At 42.4% G+C, this 25,923-nt stretch overlaps 2 protein-coding genes across 6 annotated transcripts in view; one reads left to right on the forward strand and one right to left on the reverse strand.

Moving 5' to 3' along the window:
- Positions 1 to 323: 323 nt before the first annotated feature.
- OXA1L (OXA1L mitochondrial inner membrane protein) lies at positions 324 to 22,361 on the forward strand. 2 transcript variants are annotated; one of them, XM_015544685.2, is made up of 11 exons: positions 324 to 421; positions 853 to 1,014; positions 1,734 to 1,947; positions 19,841 to 19,984; positions 20,237 to 20,322; positions 20,498 to 20,662; positions 20,833 to 20,937; positions 21,050 to 21,212; positions 21,298 to 21,378; positions 21,461 to 21,609; positions 22,274 to 22,361. In XM_015544685.2, the coding sequence occupies exons 1-10, from the start codon at positions 359 to 361 to the stop codon at positions 21,586 to 21,588; spliced, it is 1,311 nt and encodes a 436-aa protein (XP_015400171.1). In that variant the 5' UTR covers positions 324 to 358; the 3' UTR covers positions 21,589 to 21,609; positions 22,274 to 22,361. The 2 variants fall into 2 exon arrangements, with proteins under 2 accessions (XP_015400171.1, XP_042845305.1); XM_042989371.1 differs by lacking the exon at positions 22,274 to 22,361 and having other exon boundaries at positions 21,461 to 21,844.
- Positions 22,212 to 25,923, reverse strand: part of SLC7A7 (solute carrier family 7 member 7) — a 34,254-nt gene continuing 30,542 nt past the window's right edge. For all 4 annotated transcript variants that reach the window (XM_007097951.3, XM_007097953.3, XM_015544683.2 and 1 more), the window contains exons 5-10: positions 25,459 to 25,582; positions 24,795 to 24,898; positions 24,392 to 24,488; positions 23,723 to 23,872; positions 23,356 to 23,539; positions 22,212 to 22,746 (exon numbers count right to left, since the gene is read on the reverse strand). In XM_007097951.3, the coding sequence (XP_007098013.1) occupies positions 22,640 to 22,746; positions 23,356 to 23,539; positions 23,723 to 23,872; positions 24,392 to 24,488; positions 24,795 to 24,898; positions 25,459 to 25,582 (766 nt within the window). In that variant the 3' untranslated portion in view covers positions 22,212 to 22,639. The remainder of the gene's footprint in view (positions 22,747 to 23,355; positions 23,540 to 23,722; positions 23,873 to 24,391; positions 24,489 to 24,794; positions 24,899 to 25,458; positions 25,583 to 25,923) is intronic.

Below are 25,923 nucleotides of genomic sequence, written 5' to 3' on the forward strand. Positions count from 1 at the left end.
CAAGCACAGCCAAGACTGTCTCGAAGCTATTTTTTAACTCTACAAATCAGAGGGGAATCGCGGATTTACGAGACGGAGGAAAACAGCCCAGGCCCCAAGGTTTGCAGTCACTACCAGACCGCCTCTCCCGGGGCTCTTAATTTAAATCTTTCAAAGTCCTGAAAACACTGCACGATCTTGTTAATAGGACCCTTAGCGTCTTCGTACCCACTTCAAATATGGCCGCCAGGTTTCAGTCCCCTTTACCACCTGATCGTGGCAATAGCTCTGGCTTCAAGCCCATTTCCAAAAGGGCCTCTTCCCGCGAGGCTAAAGTTCTGAGCGCGCAGGCGCGAGCGTAAGGCTTCTTCCCGGCAAAATGGCGATGGGATTGATGTGCGGACGCCGGGAGCTTCTTCGCCTGTTACGGCCACAGCGTCAGGTAAGGATGCCCCAGGGCAGAGCGCCCGAATGCTACCCTGTCCCTGTGGCCCGAGCCCGAGACAGCTTGTGCCAGGGACAGCATGACCTGCCCACCAGGACCTGTCTCTCTTGACCTCGGCTCGCCTGAGGACGCGGGAGGGTTACGGCCCCGGCCGTGCGGCCTCAGCGGCCGCGTATAGTTAACTATTCACGGGTCCCGTTGTCACCCCTGCCACGGAAACCTTAGCCTCGACCTCTGTGCTCCCGGGTGGGTCTGTGGTAACTGAGAGCCAGGACTCAACAAGTTGCATGCCTTCGGGCCAGCCATCTGCGCGCGGAGAGTAGCAGTGCCCTCACCTGTGGTGGCGGGCTGCCTGCTTCGTGGCAAATGAGCATGATGAACGACATCTGCTCCGATAAGAGGGCCCCATCCTCCTTTTACCCTCTCAGTTCCACAGCGTCGCAGGGCCCTCACATTGGCCCCAGAAACCGCTGACCGCGGGACACCTCTTCCCAGCCAGCCGGTGCTGCGAGCGCCCGCACTATGTCCTCCTCGCGGCCCCTGGCCCACGGGGCCTCAGTACCTCTGTGATCTTGTTCTCAGAAGCCCAGGTAAGAGGCGATTAGTCCCTGCGACGTTAGGAGTGGGGTTTGTTGGTTGGTTTGTTTCTATTTTGTTTTAACTACGTGGAGAGGGAATGTGGCAAAGAGTTCTTGGCCACACTCCACACAGCTCCCCAAAATGGTAGTATCTCTGCCTGGGATAGATTTTCAAGTCAGTGGGGAAATGACTGACAGTACAGCAAGAGAGATTTAAGTGCTATACAAGGCATTGTTTGCCATAATGGTGGCAAGCCACTGATGGTTTAGATGTGATTCCAGGTGTGCGTGTGTATTAGAAAAGTTATAACTTGCAAATCAAGGACTTCATGGCTATTAATATTTCTGATGGTGAGACCAAGTAAATATTTTGGTCTTAAAAACTAAATTGTTTTAATTAAAATTTTTGATAGTTTCAGTATCTGCAAAATCATGCCAGTGATGCTCAAATGACTGAAGTTTGGAAAACACTGATAGAAGAAATAACTTCCTAATAATAGGAAGAGAAGTCATGAAATCTTACTCTAAGTAACTTATCTTCCTGCCTGGAGGAGAAAGTAAAATGTCCTTTTTAAGCTTTGAATTCCATGTACACTGTAGACTAACCTGGGAGAATGAGAAATAGAAAGTCAATAGAACAACCTGATTTGATATTAGTTATTATTTTAGGGGACCTGTGATTTCTGTATGTCCCCCCTACTGAGTATTACACATGGCTTCCTTTTGCACAGGTTCAGGCCCCTCCTGTCATTCCTGCAACTCCCTCACCCACAGCCATAACGGAGGTGGCTTCTGGAGAGACTGCAGATGTAATCCAAACTGCTGCAGAACAGAGCTTCGCTGAACTGGGGCTGGGGTCATACACCCCAGTGGGACTAATTCAGAACTTACTGGAATTTATGCATGTTAACCTGGGCCTACCTTGGTGGGGGGCCATTGCTGCATGTAAGGGGAATACATCCTGATCAAGGGTAGAGGAAATGGGAACTTAGAAGTAGAACTTTAAAGATAGCAGTTCTATACGTGGATGGGAGGGATTACAGCTGACTCTTGAATAACCTGGGGGTTAGGGGTGCCAGCCCCACTCAACAGTTGAAAATCCATGTATAACTTTTGACTTCTCAAAACTTAACTGCTAAAAGCCAACTGTTAGAAGCCTTACTGATAACATAAACAACTAATACATATTTTGTGTGTTATATGTATTCTATATTATATTCTTACAATAAAGTAAGGTAGAGAAAATACATTTACAGTGCTATAAAAAAAAAAAATCCCTGTATGAGGGGGCCCATGCGGTTCAAACCCCTGTTGTTCAAAGGTCAACTGTAGTTGCAGAAGTTTAGGGGTCAGAAAAGGAGGTGATTCAGGTGAGAGAGATTCTTGATACTTAGATACACTCTACTTATCTTTCCTAACAGGTATTATAAAATCACTAGATCATCTGAGATTCAAGAAATGTAGATATTTGAATGTGAGCATGGGGTTAGATTAAGGAGACCTTGTTAACAGTGATGAAGCTGCCCTGGTTTAGGTGAATAGAAGGTCAGGCCAGGTACTTAAAACCCCCCAAAGTGGAAGATGCCCACATTGTTCCTCCTGTAGGCGAAGACTATAAATTCTGTTTCTTCCCACACCGTATGCCAGAGATCATCCTGTCTCTTGTGTCTTTTTACTGCCCTATTCTGAAAATATAAACATGTTCAAACATACCATGTATTTCTTGAGGAAAAAGTCCCTTCATCCTTTGTTCTTTCTCCTTTCATAGCTGTTATTTTAAAAGACTATCCTGCATGCAGTGGACTTCTTTCCACTCTTTGACACTCAACAATCTGACTTATTAATAACACCTCATTTTAACTATCTGTGACATCAGCTAAGCCCATATTTCTTTTCATATTCAGCCTTTCTGTGTTAGACTTTCTCCCCCAGTTTATTCTATTGGAGTGTAGTTGGTACACAATATTATGTTAGTTTCAGGTGTACAACATAGTGATTCAACATTTATACCTTATGAAGTAACCACGATGTCACCATATAAAGTTGTTAACAGTGTTATTAACTATTTTCCCTGTGCTGTACATTGCATACCTATGTCTTCTTTATTTGTAACTGGAAGTTTGTACCTTTGTTTTTTATTTATTTAAGCAGTACCTGGCTCAGTCGGTATAGCATGCAGCTCTTGATCTCAGAGCTCAAACTCAACAACCCCAAGATCAAGAGTCGCATGCTCTACCAGCTGAGCCAACCTAGCACCCCTGGAAATTTGTACCATTTAATTAATTAATTTACTTATTTTGAGAGCAAGTGGGGGGTGGTGGGGGGGGAACACAAGCAAGCTCCTCGCTGTCAGTGCAGAGCCTATTGTGGGGCTCAAACTCAGAAGCCATGAGATCATGACCTGAGGCAAACACAAGATGCTTAGGGGCACCTGGGTGTCTCAGTCGGTTAATTGTCTGACTTCAGTTCAGGTCATGATCTGCTGGTTCGTGGGTTTGAACCCTGCATCAGGCTTTCTGCTATCAGTGAGGAGCCCACTTTGGATCCTCTGTCCCCCTCTCTTTTGCTTGTCCCCAACTTGTGCTGTCTCTCAAAATAAATAAACTTTAAAAAAAAAAAAAGAGTTGGACACTTAACCGACTGAGCCACCCAGGTGCCCCAAGTTTGTGCCTTTTCATCTCCTATTCTACCCATCTCTGCCAACCCCCTCCCTTTTGACATCCAGATTGTTCTCTATATCTATGGGTCTGTTTGGTTTTCTAGATTCCACATGTAAGTGAAATTATACTGTATTTGTCTTTCTCCTTCTGACTATACATAGCATAATACCCTGTAGGTCCATCCATGTCACAAATGGCAAGATCTCATTCTTTTTTATGGCTGCATAATATTCTGCTGTGTGTGTATACACTACACCTTTTTTAGCCATTCACCTATGAATGGACAGTTGCTTCCATATCTTGGCTGTTGTAAATAATGCTGCAATGAACTTAGGGGTGTATATATTTTTTTGAAGTACTGTTTTCATTTTCTTTGGATAAATCCCCAGCAGTGGGATGATTAGATCATATGGTATTTCTATTATTAGTTTTTTAAGGAACTGCCATGCTGTTTTCCACAGTGGCTGTACTATTTTACATTCTCACCAGCAGTGCACGATGAGTCTCTTTTCTCCACATCCTTATCAACACTTCTTTTTTATTCTAGCCATTCTGACAGATGTTGAGGTGATAACTCATTTTGGCTCTGATTTGCATTTCCCTGATGATTAGTGATGTTTAGCATGTTTTCTTTTTTTTTATGTTTGTATATTTTATTTTTGAGAGGGGGGAGGGGCAGAGAGAGACTCCCAAGCAGGCTCTGCACTATCAGCACAGAGCCCAGTACAGGGCTCAAACTTATAAACCCATGAGATCATGACCTGAGCTGAAACCAAGTCAGCCACTTAATCAACTGAGACACCTAAGCACCCCTCTGTCTCTTTTTTGTTGTTGTTTTTTTAATATTTATTTTTGAGAGGGAGAGAGAAAAAGAGCAAGCAGGGGAAGGGCAGAGAGAGAGAGGGAGACAGAATCCCAAGCGGGCTCTGCGCTGTCAGGGTAGAGCCCGACAAGGGGCTCAAACTCATGAATCTTGATTTCATGACCTGAGCCGAAATCAAGAGTCAGATGCCTAACCCACTGAGCCACTCAGACACCCCTAGCACGTTTTCATTTGTCTGTTGGCCATCTGCATGTGTTTGTAGAAATGCCTATTCAGGGCCTCTACCCATTTTTTAATTGTGCTGTTTTTTGGATATTGAGTTGTAGAAGTTCTTTATTTTGGATATTAACCCCTTATTGATTATATCATTTGCGAATATCTTCTCCCATTCAGTAGTTTACCTTTTTGGTTTGTTGATGGTTTCATTCACTGTGCAAAAACTTTTTGTTTTGGTGTAGCTTCAGTAGTTTATTTTGCTTTTATTTCTCTTGCCTGGGAAGACATACCCAGAAAACTATTGCTAAAGCTGATATCCAAAAATTTACTGCCTATATTTTCTTCTAGGAATTATATGGCTTCTGGTCTCACATTGAAGTCTTTAATCTAGTTCCGTTTATTTTTGTATATGGTGTAGGAAAGTGATTCCAGTTTCATTCTTTTGCATGTGGCTGTCCAATTTTAACAACACCGTTTATTAAAGAGGCTCTCTCTTCTCCATTGTATATTTTTGCCACCTTTGTCAAAGATTAATTGACCATGTAAATGTAGGTTTATTTCTCGATTCTATTGTGTTCCCATTAGTTTATGTGTCTATTTTTGTGCCAGTGCCTACTGTTTTATAACTTTGTAATAGATCTTGAAATCTGGGATTGTGATACTTTCATTTTTGTTCTTATGATTGTTTTGGGTATTTAAGGTCTTATGTGGTTCCATACAAATTTTAGAATTCTTCTAGTTCTGTGAAAAATGTAATTGGTATTTTATTTGATAGGGATTGCATTGAATCCGTAGATTGCTTTGGGTGTATGGACATTTTAGCAGTTTTCTTCCAATCCATGAGCATGGTGTATCTTTTCAGTTATTTGTGTTGTCTTCAGTTTCTTTCATCAGTCTTCTACAGTTTTCACACAGGTCTTTCACTTGCTTAGTTAAATTTATCCCTAGATATTTTATTCTTTTTGGTGCAGTTGTAAATGGAGTTGTTTCTTAATTTCTCTTTCTACTTCATAATTAGTCTGTAGAAATGCAAGACATTTTTGTATGTTAATTTTGTATCTTGCAGCTTTATTTTCATTTATTATTTATTTTCATATATTACTTGTAATCACTTTTTTTAGTGGAGTTCTAAGGTTTTTCTATGTATGTCATTTGAAAATAGTGACAGTTTTACTTCTTCCTTACTGATTTAGATGCCTTTTATTTCTTTTTCTTATCTGATTGCTGTGGCTAGAACGTCCAGTGCTGTGTTGAATACAAGTGGCAAGAGGGGACATACTTGGCATGTTCCTGATCTTAAAGCAAAAGTTCTTGGGGTGCCTGGGTGGCTCAGTTGGGGAAATATCTGACTCTTGATTTCGGCTCAGGTCATAATCTCACATGTTGTGAGTTTGAGCCCTGCGTTGACAGCACAGAGCCTGCTTGGGATGCTCTGTCTCCCTCTCCTGCCCCTCCCCTACTCACTGGCTGTCTTTCATAAATGAGTAAATAAACTTTTTTTTTTTTAATGTATTCTTGAATGCGATTCGGTAATATTTTGTTGACGTTTTTTTGCATCTGTGTTCATCACAGATATTGTCCAGGTAGTTTTCTTTTTTTGTAGTGTCTTTGGTTTTGGTATCAGGGTAATACTGGCCTTATAGAATGAGTTTGGAATGCTTCCTTTCATCTTCAGTTTTTTGAATAGTTTAAGAAGGATAGGTTAAGAAGGATAAGATTAGCTCTTCTTTAAATGTTTGGTAAAATTCACCTATGAAGCTCTCTGGTCTTGGACTTTTGTTTTTTGGGAGCTTGATTGCCAATTTCATCACTAGTAATCAGTCTGTTCACATTTTCTATTTCTTCCTGATTCAGTATTGGAAGATTGTATGTTTCTAGGAATTTATTTCTTCCAGGTTGTCCCATATAATGTTGGCATGTAATTATTTATAGTAATGTCTTACAATCCTTTGTGTTTCTGTGGTATTATTCTCTTTCTTTTTTTTTTTTTTTAATTTTTTTAATTTACATCCAAATTAGTATATAGTGCAACAATGATTTCAGAAGTAGATTCCTTAATGCCCCTTACCCATTTAGCCCATTCCCCTACCTCAACCCCTTCAGTAGCCCCCTGTTTGTTCTTCATATTAAAGAGTCTTTTATGTTTTGTCCCCCTCCTTGTTTTTATATATTATTTTTGCTTCCCTTCCCTTATATTCATCTGTTTTGTCTCTTAAAGTCCTCATATGAATGGAGTCATATATTTGTCTTTCTCTAATTTCACTTAGCATGATACCCTCTAGTTCCATCCACGTAGTTGCAAATGGCAAGATTTCATTCTTTTTCATTGCCAAGTAATACTCCATAGTGTGTGTGTGTGTGTGTGTGTGTGTGTGTGTGTGTGTGTGTGTATAGTATTATTCTCTTTCATTTCTGATTTTATTTATTTAGATCCTCTTTGTGATGAGTCCGGCTAAAGGTTTATTAATTTGGTTTATCTTTTCAAGGAACCAATTCTTGATTTCACTGATCTTTTTTTTTTTTTTTTTTTTTTAATGTTTTATTTATATTTGAGAAAGAAACAGCATGAGTGGGGAAGGGGCAGAGAGAGACGGAGACAGAATCTGAAGCAGACTTCAGGCTCTGAGCTGTCAGCACAGAGCCCGATGTGGGGCTTGAACTCATGAACCACGAGATCATGACCTGAGCCGAAGTCAGACACTTAACTGACTGAGCCACCCAGGCGCCCCTCACTGATCTTTTCTATCATTTTTATTCAGTCTCCATTTCATTTATTTCTGCTCTGATCTTTATTATTTCCTTCCTTCTACTAATTTTGGTCTCTTTTTTTCTGGTTCACTTAGGTGTAAGGTTAGATCATATGAAATTTTTCTTTTTTCTTGTATCACTGTAAGTTTCCCTCTTAGAACTACTTTTGCTTCTAAAGATATTTGTTCCAAAGATTTTGAACCATTATGTTTTCATTTTCACTAATCTCAAGGTATTTTTCATATCCTCTTTGATTTCATTGGTTGTTCAGTAGCATGTTTTAGCCCCCACGTGTTTGTGGGGGTTTTGGGGTTTAGTTTCATACTCTTGTGGTCAGAAAAGATGATCTCAATATTCTTAAAGTTCTTCACACAGAGGGTGTCCCAGCAGGACAGCTGAAGCTAAAGTGGATTTAGGCTGGGGGAGGGAGGGTGTCTTGGGGAGTTCCACACAGGGAGCACCCTGGCAGGATGGGTGGAGGCAAAGCAAGCATGTGCTGGGAGGTCCCAGAGCACTCTGCACCAGGGATGCCCTAGGAAGTCCTCTGGAGCTGAAGTGTTGCAGGTCTGGGATGTTTCAGGCTACTTTGTGCCTATGGCACCTTGGCCAGACAACTGGAAGTATAGTAAGCACTAACTAGCATGTGCCACACAAGGGCTGCTTTGGTGGGATGGCTTGGACTGTTATGGGCTAAGATCCTGGGGCTCACTGAAGAGGTAGGCTGGCTAGGGTACTCGGACCTGGCTCCTGTCCATGCGATCAAGGTGGAAGGGGAACATAAATTGTGGCACTCGCAAGCCCCACTGACCTGAAGAGAGTTCCAGCAGCTGCCCTGTCATTTGGCGGAGTTCTACAACTGGAACCTTTTTAAACCGCAGCTTTTATTTTTCCTGTAACCTAGTTTATCCAGGGTTGGTATGGGTTAGTGTCCTTGGGCTCGTGCGGCAGCAGGCCAGCTATGGCACCTAGACCCTGCCTCCCATCAGTGCTATCAAGGTGGAAGGACAATGTAAACTCTGACATTCTCCAGCCCCTCAGTGCTAGAGAGAGTTCCAGCAGCTCTCCACTGTTTGGCAGGGTTCTAAAGCCAGTTGCTTTGTAATTTAGTTGCTGATTGATGAATCCATTGTAATTTACCCCCCGCGTAGGGCTCAAACTCACCACCCTGAGATCAAGAGTCTCATGCTCTACTGACTGAGCCAGCCAGTTGCTCTTTCATACTGCTGCTTTTTTTGTGTGCCCAGGGTAGAAGAAACTGCTCGTGATCCCTCAATGCAGTCCCTCCCCACTGCGGTTAACAGTGCTGGGGCGTGGAGGTTCCCTTCATTAGTGTGTGTCCATCTCTCTTGCCTTTCTCTATGTGATCTATCTTCCATTGTGCAGAAGGTGTTCAGTCAGCCCTCAGTTCTTCAGGAGGAATTGCTTTGTAAATAGGTGTAGATTCGGTGTGTCCATGTAGGAGGTGACCGCCTTAGACAGGAAGCCCGGTACATTGCCACCTTAGACAGGAAGCCCGGTAGTATGGACATTTTAACAGTATTAATTCAGTCCATAAACACAGTATATCTTTCCATTATTTGTATTGCCTTCAGTTTCTATAATCAGTGTCTTATAGTTTTCAGAGTACAAGTGTTTCACCTCCTTGGTTAAATTTGTTCCTCAGTATTAATTTTGTATCCTGCAGATTTACTGAATTCATTTATTCCGATCATTTTTGGATAAAGTCTTTAGGGTTTTCTGTATATAGTAATGTGTCATCTGCAAATACTAATGGTTTTACTTCTTTTCCAGTTTGGATGGCTTTTATTTCTTTTTCTCATCTATTGCTGTGGTAGGACTTCCAGTACAGGTATAACTTACTTTATTGCACTTTGTGGATAATGCATTTTTTACATATTGAAGGTTTGTGGCAACCCTGCATCTTGCAAGTCTTATCACTGCCATTTTTACAACAGCATTTGCTCATTTCCTGTCTCTGTGTCACATTTTGGTAATTCTCACAATACTTAAAACTTTTTTATTATATTTGTTACAGAGTTTTGTGATGTTACCATTGTAATTGTTTTTTTTTGTTTTTTTTTGTTTTTAACTTTTATTTATTTTTGAGACAGACAGAGACAGAGCATGAACGGGGGAGGGGCAGAGAGAGAGGGAGACACAGAATCGGAAGCAGGCTCCAGGCTCTGAGCCATCAGCCCAGAGCCCGACGCAGGGCTCAAACTCACGGATCGCGAGATCGTGACCTGAGCTGAAGTCGGACGCTTAACCGACTGAGCCACGCAGGCGCCCTACCATTGTAATTGTTTTGGAGTGTCACAAACTGTACCCATATATGACAGAGAATGTAATCAATAAATGTGTGTGTTCTGACTATTCTACCAACCAGCCATTCCCCCATCTCTCTCCCTTTCTTCAGGCCTTCCCAGGACACAACAATATTGAAATTAGGCCTGAAATTAGGGTTAATAACCCTACCGTGACCTCTCATTGTTCAAGTGAAAGGAATAGTCACATGTCTCACCATAAAAGCTAGAAATGATTAAATTTAGTGAGGAAGGCAAAAGTCATCACACTAACCAACAGATTCTCAACATGGATGAGAAGCTTTATATTGGAAAAAGATGTCATCTAGGACTTTCACAGCTAGAGGGAAGTCAATGTCTATCTTCAAAGGACAGGCAGACTCTTGTTAGGAGCTAATACAACTGATGGCTTTAAGTTGAGTTGTCCTTGTTAGTATAGTGGTGAGTATCCCCACCTGTCATGTAGGAGACCTGGTTCGATTTCCCAACCGGGAGGCAAGATGCCCTTTGGTGGCTGGGTGGCTCAGTTGGTTAGGCTTCCGACTTGGGCTCAGGTGATGATCTCATTGTTTGAGCCCTGCGTCAGCTCTGTGCCGACAGCTTGGAGGCTGGAGCCTGCTTCAGATTCTGTGTCCTCCCTCTCTCTCTGCCCCTCCCCAACTCACACTCTTTTCTCTTTTTTTTTTTTTTTTCATTATGTATATTTTTTAATCTTTTATCTATTTTTGAGAGAGAGAGAGTCCAAGCTGGGGAGGAGCAGAGACAGAGACACAGAATCCGAAGCAGGCTCCAAGCTCTGAGCTGTCGGCACAGAGCCTGACGCATGGCTGGAACTCACAGACCATGAGATCATGACCTGAGCCCAAGTCGGATGCTTAACCGACTGAGCCACCCAGGCGCCCCTCTCTCTTTTTCAAAAATAAACATTTAAAAAATTGTTTTAATCTTTTTAAGTTGAAGCCAGTGCTCATTTCCCATTTTGAAAATGGCAAGGCCCTGAAGAATTATGCTAAATCTACCCTGCCTGTGCTCTATAAATAGAACAACAAAGCCTGGGTGACAGCACATCAGTTTACAACATGGACTGAATATTTTAAGCCTACCATTGAGACCTAGTCCTTAGGAAAAAAAGATTCGTTTCAAAATATTGCTCATTGACAATGGACTTGGTCACCTAAGAGCTCTGATGGAGGTATACAAGACTGATGTTATCATGCCTGCTAATGCAACGTCCATTCTGCAGCCCATGGGTTAAGGAATAATTTTAAGTCATAATTTTTAAGAAATACATTTTGTAAATCTAGAGCTGCCATAGATTGTGGTTCCTCTGATAGATCTGGGCAAAGTAAATTGATAACCTTTTAGAAAGGATTCACCATCCTAGATGCCATAAAAAACATTCACGATTCATGAGAAAAGGTCAAAATACCAACATTAATAAAAGTATGATATAAGTTCCAATTCCAGTCCTCATGGATGACTTTGAGGGGGTCAAGACTTCAATGGAGGAAGTAACTGCAGATAAGATAGAAATAGCAAGAAAACTAAAAGGGAGCCTCAAGATGTGACTGAATTGCTGCAGTCGCATGATAAAACTTGAATAGATAAGGAGTTGCTTCTTATGAAGAGCAAAGAAAGTGGTTTTTTGAGGTGGATTTATTCCTGGTGCAGATACTATGAAGACTGTTAAATGATAAAGGATTTGGAATATTACACAGACTTAGGTGATAAAGCAGTAGCAGGGATTGACTCCAATTTTGAAAGTTCTAATGTGGATAAAATGCTATCAAACAGCATTGCATTCTATAGAGAAATTCATAAAAGGAAGAGTCAATTGGTGCAGCAGACCTCACTGCCATCTTTCTTAAGAAATTGCCACAGCCACCTCCAGCTTTCAGCAACCACCTGGTCAGCAGCCATCCATCAGTATCAAGGCAAGACCCTCCAGGAGCCAAAAGATAACTTGCTGAAAGCTCAGATGATAGCATTTTTTAGCAATAAAGTACCTTTTTTTTTTTTTTAAATGTTTATGTATTTTTAAGAGCAAGAGAGTGCAAGTGGGAGAGGGGCAGAGAGAAGTGGGGGAAAGAGGATCCAAAGTGGGCTCTGCACTGACAGCAGTGAGCCCGACATGGGGCTCAAACTCACAAACCATGAGCTCATGACCTGAACTGAAGTTGGATGCTTAACCAACTAAGCCACTCAGGTGCCCCAATAAAGTAATTTTAAGGTATGTATATTATTTTTTTAGACATAATACTATTGCACTTAATAAACTACAGCATAGTATAAACATAACTTTTATATGCACTGAGAAACGAGTAAATGCATTTGACTCTCTTTATTGTGATAACCACTTTACTGGTAGTCTAGAACCAAAACTGCAACATCTCCAAGGTGTACCTCATATTGTTAAAAGCAATGAGAATGGGCATCCTTGTCTTGTTCCTGATCTTAGAGGAAAAGCTTTCAGCTTTTCACTATTCAGTATGTTAGCTGAGGATTTGTCATAGATGACCTTTATCATGTTGAGGTATATTCCCTCTATACCTACTTTTTTGAGACTTTTTTAAAACATTTAAAAAAATTTTTTTTAATGTTTATTTGTTTTTGAGACAGCATGAGTGGAAGAGGGGTAGAAAGAGAGAGAGGGAGATAGAATCTGAAGCAGGCTCCAGGCTCTGAGCTGTTAGCACAGAGCCTGACGTAAGGCTCAAACTCATGAGCCATGAGATCATGACCTGAGCCAAACAAAGTCGGATGCTTAACCAACTGAGCAACCCAGGTGCCCCAAGAGTTTTTAATCATAAATGGATTTTGAAATTATCATCAAATGCCTATTCTGTATCTTTTGAGATGATTTTTATTCTTTTTGTTAATGTGTGTCAACATCGATGGGTTTGCATATATTTAACCATCCTTGCATTCCTGGAATAAATCTCACTTGATCATAGTGTGTGATCCTTTTAATGTATTGTTGCATTTGGTTTGCTAATATTTTGTTGAGGATTTTTACATGTATGTTCATCGGGGATATTGACCTGCAGTTTTCTTTTTTTTTGTGGTATCTTTGGTGTCAGGGTAATACTGGCCTTATAGAATGAGTTTGAAAGCTTTTCTTCCGCTTCAGTTTTTTGGAATAGTTTGAGAAAGATCGGTATAAACTCTTCTTTAATGTTTGGTAGAATTCACCTGTGAAGCTGTCTGATCTGGGGACTTTTGTTTGTTGGTAATTTGATTCACAATTCAATTTCATGACTAGTAATCAGTCTGTCCAGAGTTTCTATTTCTTCTTGATTTAGTCTCAGAAGATTGTATGTTTCTTCTGGGTTGTCCCATTTGTTGGCATATATTTTTTATAGTAGCGTCTTATAATCCTTTGTGTTTCTGTGGTATGGGTTGTTCTGTTTCATTTCTGATTTTATTTGGGCCCTCTCTTTTTTTTTCCTTGATGAGTCTGGCTAAAGTTTATCAATTTTGTTTTATCTTTTTTTTTCTTTTTTTAATGTGTATTTATTTTTAAGAGAGAGTGAGAGTGAGTGCAAGTGAGGGAGGGGCAGAGAGGGAGACACAAAATCTGAATCAGGCTCCAGGCTCAGCTGTCAGCACAGAGACTGGAGTGGGGCTCGAACTCACAAATCACGAGATCATGACCTGAGCCAAAGTTGGGCGTTTAACCAACTGAGCCACCCAGGCGCCCCAATTTTGTTTCTCTTTTTAAAAGACCACCTCTTGGGGCACCTGGGTGGCTCAATCGGTTGAGCATCTGACGTCAGCTCAGGTCATGATGCGCGGTTTGTGAGTTCTAGCCCTGCATCGGGCTCTGTGCTGATAGCTCAGAGCCTGGAGCCTGCTTTGGATCCTGTGTCCCCCTCTCTCTCTGCCCTCCCCCACTCATGCTTTGTCTCTCAAAAATAAAAATAAAATATTAAAAAAAAAAAAGACCATCCCTTAGATTTGTTGATCTTCTGTATTGCTTTTTTAATCTATTTCATTTGTTTCTGCTGTAATCTTTATTATTTCCTTCCCTCTACTAATTCTGGGCTTTGTTCTTTTTTTTTTTTTTTTTTTTTTTTTTAATGTTTATTTATTTTTGAGAGATAAAGACACAGAACATGAGCAGGAGAGGGACAGAGAGAGATGGGAAACACAGAATCCAAAACAGGCTCCAGGCTCTGAGCTGTCAGCACAGAGCCCGACACGGGGCTTGAACTCACAAACCGCAAGACCATGACCTGAGCTGAAGTCAGACACTTAACCAATTGAGCTACGCAGGCGCCCATGAGCTTTGTTCTTTTTCTAGTTCATTTAGCTGTAAGGTTAGATTGTTTTAGATTTTTCTTGTTTCCTAAGGTAAGTCTTTACCATCTAAGCTGCCCTTTTTCAACTGCTTTTGCTGCATCTTATAGATTTTGGACTATTGTGTTTCCATCTTCATTTATCTCAAGGTCCTCCTTGACCCACTGGTTGTTTAGTAGCATGTAGTTTAGCCTCCACATGTTTGGCTTTTCCATTTTTCCTCTTGTAATTGATTTTTAGTGTCATACAATTGTTGTTAGAAAAGATGCTTGATATGATTTTAGTTTTCAGTTCATTAAGACTTGGTTTGTGGCCTAACATATATCCTGGAGGATGTCCCATGTGCAGTTGAAAAGAATGTGTGTTCTGCTGTCTGGGGGCTGTTTTGTTGTTTTAATATTTTTTTAAGGTTTATTATTTATTTTTAGTAATCTCTACACCCAACATGAGGTTCAAACTCAAGATCAAGAGTTAATGCTCTTTTTTTTACCATTCTTTCTTTTTTTTTTTTTTCTTAATTTTTATTTATTTTTTTAATTTACACCCAAGTTAGTTAGCATATAGTGCAACAGTGATTTCAGGAGTAGATTCCATAATGCCCCTTACCCATTTAGCCCATCCGCCCTCCCATAACCCCTCCAGTAACCCTGTCTGTTCTCCATGTTTAAGAGTCTCATGTTTTTGTCCCCCCCCCCATTTTTATATTATTTTTGTTTCCTTTCCCTTATGTTCATCTGTTTTGTATCTTAAAGTCCTCATGAGTGAAGTCATATATTTGTCTTTCTCTGACTAATTTCGCTTAGCATAATACCCTCTCGTTCCATCCACGTAGTTGCAAATGGCAAGATTTCACTCTTTTTGATTGCCAAGTAATACTCCATTGTGTGTGTATATGTGTGTGTGTGTGCGCGCGCGCACGCGCACACACACACACAACCACATCTTCTTTATCCATTCCTCCATCAATGGACATTTGCACCCTTTCCATACCTTGGCTATTGTTGATAGTGCTGCTATAAACATTGGGATGCATGTGCCCCTTCGAAACAACACACCTGTATCCCTTGGATAAATACCTAGTAGTGCAATTGCTGGGTCATAGGGTAGTTCTATTTTTAATTTTTTGTGGAACCTCCATACTGTTTTCCAGAGTGGCTGCACCAGCTTGCATTCCCAAGGACTCACATGCTTTTCTGATTGAGCCAGCCAGGTACCCCTGTATTCTGCTGTTTGGGAATGGAATGCTTTGTATATATCTATTAAGTCTCTGGTCTTATGTGTTGTTTAAAGCAACTGTTTCCAGGGCCTGTGGGTGGCTCAGTGGGTTAAGCGGCCGACTTCAGCTCAGGTCATGGTCTCACGGTCCGTGAGTTCGAGCCCCACGTCGGGCTCTGTGCTGACAGCTCAGAGCCTGGAGCCTGTTTCGGATTCTGTGTCTCCCTCTCTCTGACCCTCCCCCATTCATGCTCTGTCTCTCTCTGTCTCAAAAATAAATAAATGTTAAAAAAAATTAAATTAAAAAAAAAAGCAACTGTTTCCTTATGGATTTTCTGTCTGGACAGTCTATCCATTGATGTAAAAGGGATGTTAAAGTCCCCTACCTTTATTGTATAAGTGTCAATTTCTTCCTTTTTGTCTGTTAACATTTCCATTACATATTTAGCTGCCCCTGTGTTGGGTGCATAAATATTTACAAGTGTTATATTCTCTTTGGATTGATCCTTTTATCATTATGTAATGCCCTTTTTTGTCACTTGGTTTTGTCTGATACAAGTATTGCTACCCCAATTTTCTTTTCATTTCCATGGAATATCTTTTTCCATCACTTTCAGTCAGTCTTCTTAGGAATCACATGTGAGTCTCTTACAGGCAGCATATAGACGAGTCTTTTTTTTTTTAATCCATTCAGCCACCTGTGTCTTGATTGGAACATGTAGTTCATTTACCCTCAAGGTAATTACTGAAAGATACACTTTTTATCATTTTTTTAAGTAATCTCTACACCCAATGTGGGGCTCAAATTCACAGCCCCCTAAAAATCAGGAGTCACGTGCTCTACCAGCTGAGCCTGCCAGGTTCCCTTACTTCTTACCATTTTTTTGATTTCTGCTTGTTTTTATAGTTCTTCTCTGTTCCTGTCTTTCTCTTCCCTTGTAATTTGGTGACTTTCCTTAGTGTCATGTTTGTATACCTTTCTCTTTATTTTTGTGTGTATATTATAGGTATTTGCTGTGTGGTTACCATGAGGTTCATATGTAACATTGTATGTATATAACAGTCTATTTTAAGTTGATGATTGCTTTAAGTTCAAGTGCATTCTAAAAGCACTACATTTTTAGTCCCCCTTCTCACATTTTGTAGGTTTTGGTTTTTGTGTTTGGGGTTTTTGGAGTTTATTTTGTTGTCTGTTTTGTTTTGTTTTGTTTTGAAGCTTTAAAAGCTTTTATTCAGAAAGCCTATGAAATAATTATATGATACTTTGAATGGGTAGGTGGTACAAAAAATGACTTGAAAATTCCTACATTGTTTTTGACATATCTTAGAATTTAATATTTTGTGTATCTCTTGACTAATTATTGTAGGTCTAGGTGATTTTATTACTTTTGTCTTTTAACCTTCATACTAAAGTATGTAGTCAGTTATCTGCTCCCTTTATTATATGTTTACCTTTGCCAGTGAGATTTTTTTTCATAATTTTCTTATTTCTAATTATAGCCTTTTCTGTTTTGAGAATTCTGTTTAATATTTCTTATAAGGCTGGTTGGTGTTGATGAATTCTTTAGCTTTTGCTTCTCTGGGAAACTCCTTATCTCTCCCTCAATCTGAATGATAAATTTGCTGGGTAGGCTATTCTCGGTTGTAAGTTTTTCCTTTTGGCACTATGAATATATTGTGCTCCTTCTGGCTTGTAAAGTTTTTGCTGAAAAATCAACTAATAGTCTTATGGGGGCTCTTTTATATGTAGTTGTTTTCCTCTTGTTGCTTTTAAGATTCTTTAACTGTTGGAATTTTTATTAATTAGTCTTAGTGTGCATCTTTTTGGGTTCATCTTTTTTTGGGATTATCTCTGCTTTCTGGAGTTGGATGTCTGTTTCCTTTAACAGGTTAGGGAATTTTTCACCCATTATCTCTTCAAATAGGTTTTCTGTCCCTTTCTCTCTTTCTTCTGAGATCCCTATGATGCCAATGTTAGTACAGTTGATATCCCTGAGGTTCCTTCAATCATCCTCAGTATTTTTCTTTTTTCTTTTTGCTGTTCCCATTGGGTGATCTCCACTATCTTCTAGATACCCGATTCATTCTTCTGCATCACCTAATCTGCTATTGATTCCCTCTAATGCACTTTTTATTTTAGTTATTGTATTCAGCTCTCATTGGCCCCTATTTTATAGTTTCTGTTGAAATTCTGTTCATCAATTCTTCTTTGGAGTTCAGTGAGTATGTTTATGACTTAGACCTTTGTATCTGGTAGATTGCTTATCTCTTCTTTGTTTAGTTCTTTTTCTGAGGTTTTGTCTTGTTCTTTTGTTTAGAACATACTTTTCTGGCTTTTCGTTTTGCCTAAACTCTCTGTGTTTATATTAGTTAGATCACTTCTGTCTCCTGGTTGTGAAGGAATGAGTTTTTGCAGAAGGTGTCCTATGAGGTCCAGTAGTGCAAACTCCCCGGTCACCTGAGCCAGGTGCCCTAGAGGTTCCTTGTGTGAGCGGTGTGTACCCTCCTCCTGTGGCTGGGTCTCTGTTGGTGTAGACTCAATGGTTTGCAGAGCTGTCCCCTGACACAGCTGTCTACAAGGCTCAGCCACAGCTTCTTCAGGTGTGCTGGTAAGTAGAGCTGCCCCCCATCCTGTCTGAGAGGCCCAGCTACTACTACTGTTGGGTGGGCTGGTGTGAGGGTTTGGCTCCAACATAGCTGGCTACCAAGCCCAGCTGTTGCAGGTGCTCTAGTAGGCAGGGCAGGGGCCTCTTGGTGGGGGTGGCTCTGGTGCAGACTGAGGCCACCTGCTGGGTGGGAGGGGGAGGGCAGGGAGCCACTTAAGAGGGGCTCCTGGCCAGTGCATGAGTTGGGCTGAGCAAGCTGGTGCTAGCACAGTAGATGGAGAATGTCAGAAATGGTGCCCACCAGCTCTTCCATCCCCAGAGAATGTTCCAACAGATCCCTGCCCTGCCAGCACATGCCCTAAAATTAGTCTGTGGATCTCTTCCATGTGTAGCCCATTTTTCTAACTGCTGCCTCTGCACTGAACCTTCAGCAAGTGAGATTGTGCTGTACCCTTTAAAAGCAGAGTCTGGGGGCGCCTGGGTGGCTGAGTCAGTTAAGCGACCAACTTCAGCTCAGGTCATGATCTCACAGTCCGTGGGTTCGAGCCCCGCGTCAGGCTCTGTGCTGACAGCTCAGAGCCTGGAGTCTGCTTCGGATTCTGTGTCTCCCTCTCTCTCTGCCCCTCCCCTGCTCACACTCGTCTCTGTCTCAAAAATAAATAAACATTAAGGAAAAAATTTTTTGTTAAATAAAAAATAAAAGCAGAGTCTGTTTCCTATTGCACTCCAGCTCTCCCAGACATAAGCCTTGCTGGTTATCAAAACCAGATGTTGTACGGGGCTTGTCTTTCCAGTGCAGGTCCCCAGTCCTGGGAACCTAATATGGGGCTTGGACCCCTCGTTTCACAGGGAGAGCCTTTATGGTTATGAAGTCCCTCCCACTCATGGTTCCGGACTAGACCATGTCTCTGCCTCCTATCCAGCTCAGAATGGCTTTTTCTTTATATCCTTAGTTGTATAAGATCTGTTCTACTACTCTGAAGTTCTTTCTCAGAGACAGTTATATATAGTTACAGATTTTGGTATATCCTTGAGAGAATGTAAGCTCACGATCTTTCCTCCTCCATTTTGACCTCTTGGGACCAAGGTCCTGTATTAGACACTTTAGACCTTGAAATCTATCCCATGGCTTTTGTGATCATCTTTCCTGATTTTCTTCCAGTCTTTCTGACCACGTCTTTCCATTTCCATTGCCCTTGCCCGGTTCTCGGTCTCCTCCTTCAGGGCTAGTATTCTCGGTTTCATCCTTAGCTTCCCTTCTCTTTCCACTCCACATCAGCCATCATAATGTTGATAAGGCCTAAGCCTATATCCCCCCAACTACCACTACCCTCTTTTTTCAGCCCAGACCCTCTTGCTTGTCTACAGATAAAGTATTTGTTGGAATTATCAAGAAATAGGAAATACAAGAAAAGAAATAGGAGCTAAAGCAGTAGGCCACCAAATTACTTCCTACCTTAGGGATTTCTAAGCTAGTGGTTTTCAAACTTTATTCCTGGGAGCCCCAGAGTTCTATAATGGTGCCTCTGAGGAAAGCAAAAGCCAGAGCTTGAACGGTTCTGTAGCCAGACTACCCCCTCATCCAGAGCAGCTCAATTTTATCTGTTACTTGTATTGGGGCTACACCTAAGAGTTGGGGGTGGGGGGGTTCCATTGATAATAGAAGAGTTTGGAAACCACTGATCTAGAGAAGTATCTTCTGTCACCTTCCTTTTGTTCAAGGAAATAAACAGTATTCCTGGCCATTTGCTTACAGAAGTTAATGCTAGACATTGTGATATCAAAGCAGAAGACTAAGCCTTGAAGGAACTAAGTCACCCCTGCCCTTTGTTTTGGGCTCCTCCAGCAAGAGTCGCAGTGTTGAAAAGACTGGAATAAGAAAGTCTTTCAGTGAGGACCTAAAGACCTTCAGCCTTCTAGCTGCAGAACTGCTTTAATTTCACTTCAGTCCTAGTGTATGTTTTCCAGGTACAGTCCTTGCCCGATGCCTGGTGTTTCCTCTCATCGTGAAGGGCCAACGAGAAGCAGCCAAGATCCACAACCACTTGCCAGAGATCCAGAAGTTTTCCACTCGAATCAGAGAGGCCAAGTTGGCAGGAGACCATGCTGAGTGTGAGTCAACTGCAGAATGCACGTAGGAGCGGACCACATTTGCACTTTGCTGACATTCTGCTGAGGGAAGGGAATGACCAAAACCGGGAGTTACTAGAGGTGGGCAAGTTGTAAAGATGTACCTGATCCTTGGGCCTAATGTTTGCAGTGACTAGCAAGGGTCAGGTAGAAATTTCATGGGCCAGATAGTAAGGATGGTGACCTCCACTGATGCAACTGTTAGCCCAACCATTAATTTCCCCTTATTCACAGTTTACAAGGCCTCCTCGGAAATGACATTTTACCAGAAAAAGCATGATATTAAACTCTTTAGACCTCTTATTCTACCTCTGACTCAGGTAAGCAAAAACATTTTCCTTCTGATTTTATCCCATACCAGTCAGATAGCCTCCTCTGTGTTTCCCATGCCTTAGACCCCGAAAAAGCAGTGGTGGTGATACAGTTTTCAGTAATGGAGTAATGAGAATGTCTCCTTTGCTAAAGGGTCCTGACACTGTTTATCCTTTGTACTAGGCCCCAATCTTCATCTCCTTCTTCATTGCCTTGAGAGAAATGGCCAACCTTCCTGTGCCCAGCCTGCAGACAGGCGGCCTCCTATGGTTCCAGGATCTCACACTGTCTGACCCCACCTACATATTACCACTGGTAGTAACTGCTACAATGTGGGGTGTCCTTGAGGTAAGCCCAGGCTGGCCAAGTGCCAGGTCTGCAAAGTGGGGAGTAGGGGTAAAGTAGTTATGCAGAATGGTCATTCTTTGCCCCTTGGAGAAGTAGAATTGATGGGTTGAAATCTGTGCCAGATTCTTTAAAATTGATGTGCATTTGCTCCTTTTTTATTTTTTTGGCAGTTAGGTGCTGAGACTGGTGTACAAAGTTCTGATCTTCAGTGGATGAGAAATATAATCAGAGTGATGCCCCTAGCAGTCTTGCCCATAACTATCCATTTCCCCACGGTAGGTAATGGCTTAGGAACTGGCTCCAAGCCCTTCCACCTAGCCTTGCCATCTCCCATCGAGCTAGTAACAGATGACAGTTTCTGAGTATTGTCTCTTTCTTTTCATCCAGGCTGTGTTCATGTATTGGCTCTCCTCCAATGTGTTTTCCCTGGGCCAGGTGTCTTGCCTCCGGATTCCAGCCGTACGGACTATACTTAAAATCCCCCAGCGTGTGGTGCATGACTCTGACAAATTACTTCCACAGGAAGGCTTCTTAAAAAGCTTCAAAAAAGGTAAGGGTGTGCCCTCAGTATAACAGGATTGGGGGAAAGTAGTCAAAAAATGGGTAGAGGCCCAACTGCCTTCCTCTTTACACAGGGTGGAAGAACGCTGAACTGGCTCATCAGCTACAAGAGCGCGAACGACGCATGCAGAATCACTTAGAGCTAGCAGCCAGGGGTAAATAACCCTTTCAGGCTAAATTCGGTGATTTGTTTCTTCCTTTCCTTTGTTCACTGAGATTTGTTTTCTTTTGCCCTAGGTCCCTTACGACAGACCTTTACCCACAACCCTCTGCTACAGCCTGGAAAGAACCAGCCTCCCAGCACCCCGAGTAGCAGCAGCGCCAACCCAAAGTCAAAGCAGCCCTGGCGTGACACACTCAGCTGAATTCCATCTCTGCTTACACTGGTAGGAACTCTCTCTTCAAAGACTCGGCCTCAGAACAAGATTTGACGCTGAGTCATTGTCCCAGGCCTTAGAAACTCTGAGGTGTTGTACAGATCTTCATTGTAAAAGTGGATTCCACTACAGACTCTTACCCCTAAGTGTAAAAGAGCCGAGTGATCTTGCCATCCACAGAATTAGTAAACCTGTGTACTCCATGCAGCTTTCTGACACTTATTAAACAGGGAAATGAACTGAAGGATAGATTGATTGGTAATTGCCCCTGCCCATGCTCTTAGGAAGTGCCTCAGTGTTGTCAACTGGCATTATGATCTTAAATTCCTACCTCATTCATGGATTTTTCCATCCATTTATTTATCTTGGATCCTATAAAATATTCAAGTAGATGTGCTCAATTTCTTAGTGACCAGTACAAAGGACAAGAGTTGATTATCTAACAACCTAAAATTTTGCTAGAGCAACTTAGGTGTGCTCTCTTGCATAGAGACTGGTTTCATCAGCCTCCAACAGCTGACTTGAGAGATAAGCAGAAGACTGGGACAGTTCTCATTAGGCTAGGAGGAACACTAAAAGCAGACACCTATCTAAAATGAAGCCACTCAAAGTTTAGAACATAACGTTTATTGTCTAGCACCTGTGACAGTTTCATGTCTCTCTCTCTCTAAAGGAGACAGGAGGTTTGGAGCATTATTGGCCCTTTTAAAGGAAAGGAGTGGGTAGGCACACCCAGAAGTGAGTGAACGTCTTGACACACGGGAATATGCTACTAGTACAACCAAGCCCACACCGGACATGCTCCCCACCACAGTCTGCTATATTGTCTTTTTAAAAAAAATCTGGAACAGTGTGTAGCAAAACAAATAAATTACTTTTCATCTCTCAAAAAGCAAGTTCAAAAATTGGAGGCACCTGTCCAGAAGCCTGGTCTGAGCAGCTTCAACAAAGAAGTGTACTTTCCTTTTCTCTTCTTTGGCTCCAGCCAGCAAGAGACGAGAGGCCCCCGCTTTCTGCATCTTAGAATTCTAGATGGTGTTTAGTTAGACTTGGGATCTCGTTGCTTGGGTATCTCTCTTCCATCTTCCAAATCCATCTCTGCAGCAACTGACATACATAGGACCTGGAGGTACCATGTAGTGGATGCTACAAAGAGAAGTGCGAGTCAAAACTGAGAAGAGGTCAACTGAGCTCAATTCAAGTGGCACTGAACAGGGCTGGCCTGGAGGACAATTCATTTAAGCCTAAGTGTTAACAGGAAGGGCCAACGGCAAAGGTGACTTAGGGGGACGAGATTTGTGGAAAGGCTGTACACAATAGCTAAGCCAACTCGAAGATCCAGAGGCTTGGGGCGGTGGGGAGGGGTGGCTGGATGGCCCAATTGGTTAAGCATCCAATTTCATGATTTAGGCTCCGGTCTTGATTTCAGAGTTGGGAGTTCAAACCCCCACGTTGGACTCCACACTGGGTGTAGAGCCTACTTTAAAAAAAGACCCAAAGAGGGGCGCCTGGGTGGCGCAGTCGGTTAAGCGTCCGACTTCAGCCAGGTCACGATCTCGCGGTCCGTGAGTTCGAGCCCCGCGTCAGGCTCTGGGCTGATGGCTCGGAGCCTGGAGCCTGTTTCCGATTCTGTGTCTCCCTCTCTCTCTGCCCCTCCCCCGTTCATGCTCTGTCTCTCTCTGTCCCAAAAATAAATAAAAAACGTTGAAAAAAAAAAATTTAAAAAAAAAAAAAAAAAAAGACCCAAAGGCTTACCCACAATCCTTCGGAGGCAGTGAGGTCGCTTGTGTTCTGGCACTCTGATGATGAGGAAGTAAAAGGGCAAGCCCGAGAGGGCAATGCCAATGCCGATGAGGGAGTTGATGGTATCACTGTAAAGCGGTACGGCCACCAGGAAGATGGTGCAGAGGCAGAAGACAATGGGAAAGAAAAGACTGAGCTGAAGGGCACAAGACAAAACAATGGACGTTAGACAGCTACAGTAGCAGTTTCTCCTGTGAAGATCACAGCACTGAGCCCTTCCATCCCCTTCATCTCCACCCACTACCACCACCAAATCCTAGGCAGAGGGTTCTGTCTTGAAAGAATCCCCTGGAGCAAAGGTAAGATGGAGGTGAATTACCTTGAGGGGACGAGGCCGATTAGGCTCCTTCCAGCGCAGATAAAGCTGACCGACGATAGAGAGCCCCACGAAGAACCAGTAGCTGAAGCTGTAGTAGTTAATGAGCTGAAAGATGTCCTCCACACACAAGTAGATCAGTGCCATGATACCCTGCAGGCACAAGCAGAAGTCAGCTCCCCCTCACAGCATTTGTCGCTCAAGGGGTTTTTTTAATGCCCTTTTTAATCCCTACGCCCAGTGTGGTACTTGAACTCACAACCCCGAGATCAAGAGTTGCATGCTTCACTACCTGTGCCAGCCACATGCCCCCCCCGCCCCCCGCCTATACAGTTTCTCTTAACCTAAAGCCCATCTCCACCTTTTGCTACCTAACATAAAAATCCACTTCAGATGCACTTTGTCCAAGAAGTCTTTCCTCGTGCACCTTCTGCCCCCATGGTAGATCACTTCTTCCCTTAAACACTACAGCACTTACTAATCTTGGCAGTCATTTCATCTCAATATATTCAGCATACTTTATGCCTTATCCTAGACCAGAGGAGGTTACCATTTTTTATGGAAGGTAGTTTTTCTGTTAGACTCTAGAGCTTTGAGGAAGCCAGAACAGTTGTGTGTACTGTTAACATTTCCCCCATAGTCTGGCTTTCAGCCCCATTTGAGATCACTTACATTGAAGAGCAGAGCAGGTACCGGTGTGAATCGCTCAACATGAATCATGCAGATGGCATCCGGGAGATGGCCTTCTCTTGAGCCCACAAAGAAAAGCCTATTTGGGGTAAGATGAAAGAGGCTGAGAAACTTGTGGGACACTGGGTATGGCTGGTTCATGTACCACATAGCCCTTCCTCTGCCATCCCCTCCTTGAAAAGAGTTTGAATAATATGGAATGGAGTTCAGTTATAGAGATTAGTGAGAACTGGAGGCTGCTGATGGAAACAAGAACAAAGGGGTTAATATTATCACTTGGGGGAGCAGTGACTACACTCCGGGTCCTATAAGTCCTACTCTTCCCTGCCATAGCTCTTCACGATACCCCACCACACACCCTGTAAAAGACACACACCACTCTTACCTAGAAGCAGCCACAATGGAGGCATTGAGGCCACCAAAGCAGGATAATGCAACCGCCAATGGAATTGTCCAATTGAAAATTCCAAAAATCTGGTCTGCAAAAGTCTAAGGGAAAGGAACAGAAAAGTGTTTTTAGCAGGACCTAAATAGGATGAAAGGCATGGACAAGCGTGCCCCAGATAGCCCCTACCTTGTTTAACTCTTCATTCACAACCAGGATGACAGGACTTTGTAAGCCCAGTATGGTAAGCATACTTTTTTTTTTTTTTTTAAGATTTAATTTTAAGTAGGTAGGGGCGCCTGGGTGGCTCAGTCGGTTAAACATCCGACTTCGGCACATGTCATGATCTCACGGTTTGTGAGTTTGAGCCCTGCATTGGGCTCTTTGCTGACAGCTCGGAGCCTGGAGCCTGCTTCAGACTCTGTGTCTCCCTCTCTCTGGCCCTCCTCCACTCGTACTCTATCTCCAAAAAAAAAAAAAAAAAAATTAAGATTTAATTTTAAGTAATCCCTATACCTCCTATGGGGCTCATAACCCATAACCCTGAGATCATGAGTCACACACTCCGTTGACTGAGCCAGGCGCCCCTAAGCATGTTCCTTTCAAGGACCACCCACTTTCCTACAAGCACACCCTCAGCCTTCTGCTTGTGAAAATCCTTTACCACAGCAACAGCATCACTGGCGAGGATGTCCCTCATGTCTAGCACAGTGTAATAAGCCACATTGGTCAAGATGTAGATGATGGTGACAATGGGCATGGAAATGCCAATGGAGAGAGGTAGGTTCCTATGACCAAATAGAATAATGCATGCATTAGTCCCACGGTCACATCCCCATCTCCTTTATTCCTTACACTCCCACACCAATCCAGGGGTGGTGCCTCCTGTGCATTGCCCCATTGCTTTTGCCTTTGAAGTTACCTACAATCGTGACTTCATTCTTCAGAGTTCAGAGCTTAAAGGGCATCAAGGGAAAAGAATATCACATTTAGAGAAAAGGCTGAGCAGAAAAAGGATTAACAGAACTATGTCACAGAATAATAGCACAGGAAACAGGGGCTTTTTGGTTTTCACATCCAAAGCCTCTTGACGTCAGGATTCCCTCTCAAGATTGTCAACGTTGGGAAA

The sequence above is a fragment of the Panthera tigris genome, chromosome B3 (assembly GCF_018350195.1).
Source record: "Panthera tigris isolate Pti1 chromosome B3, P.tigris_Pti1_mat1.1, whole genome shotgun sequence".
NCBI lineage: Eukaryota > Metazoa > Chordata > Mammalia > Carnivora > Felidae > Panthera > Panthera tigris.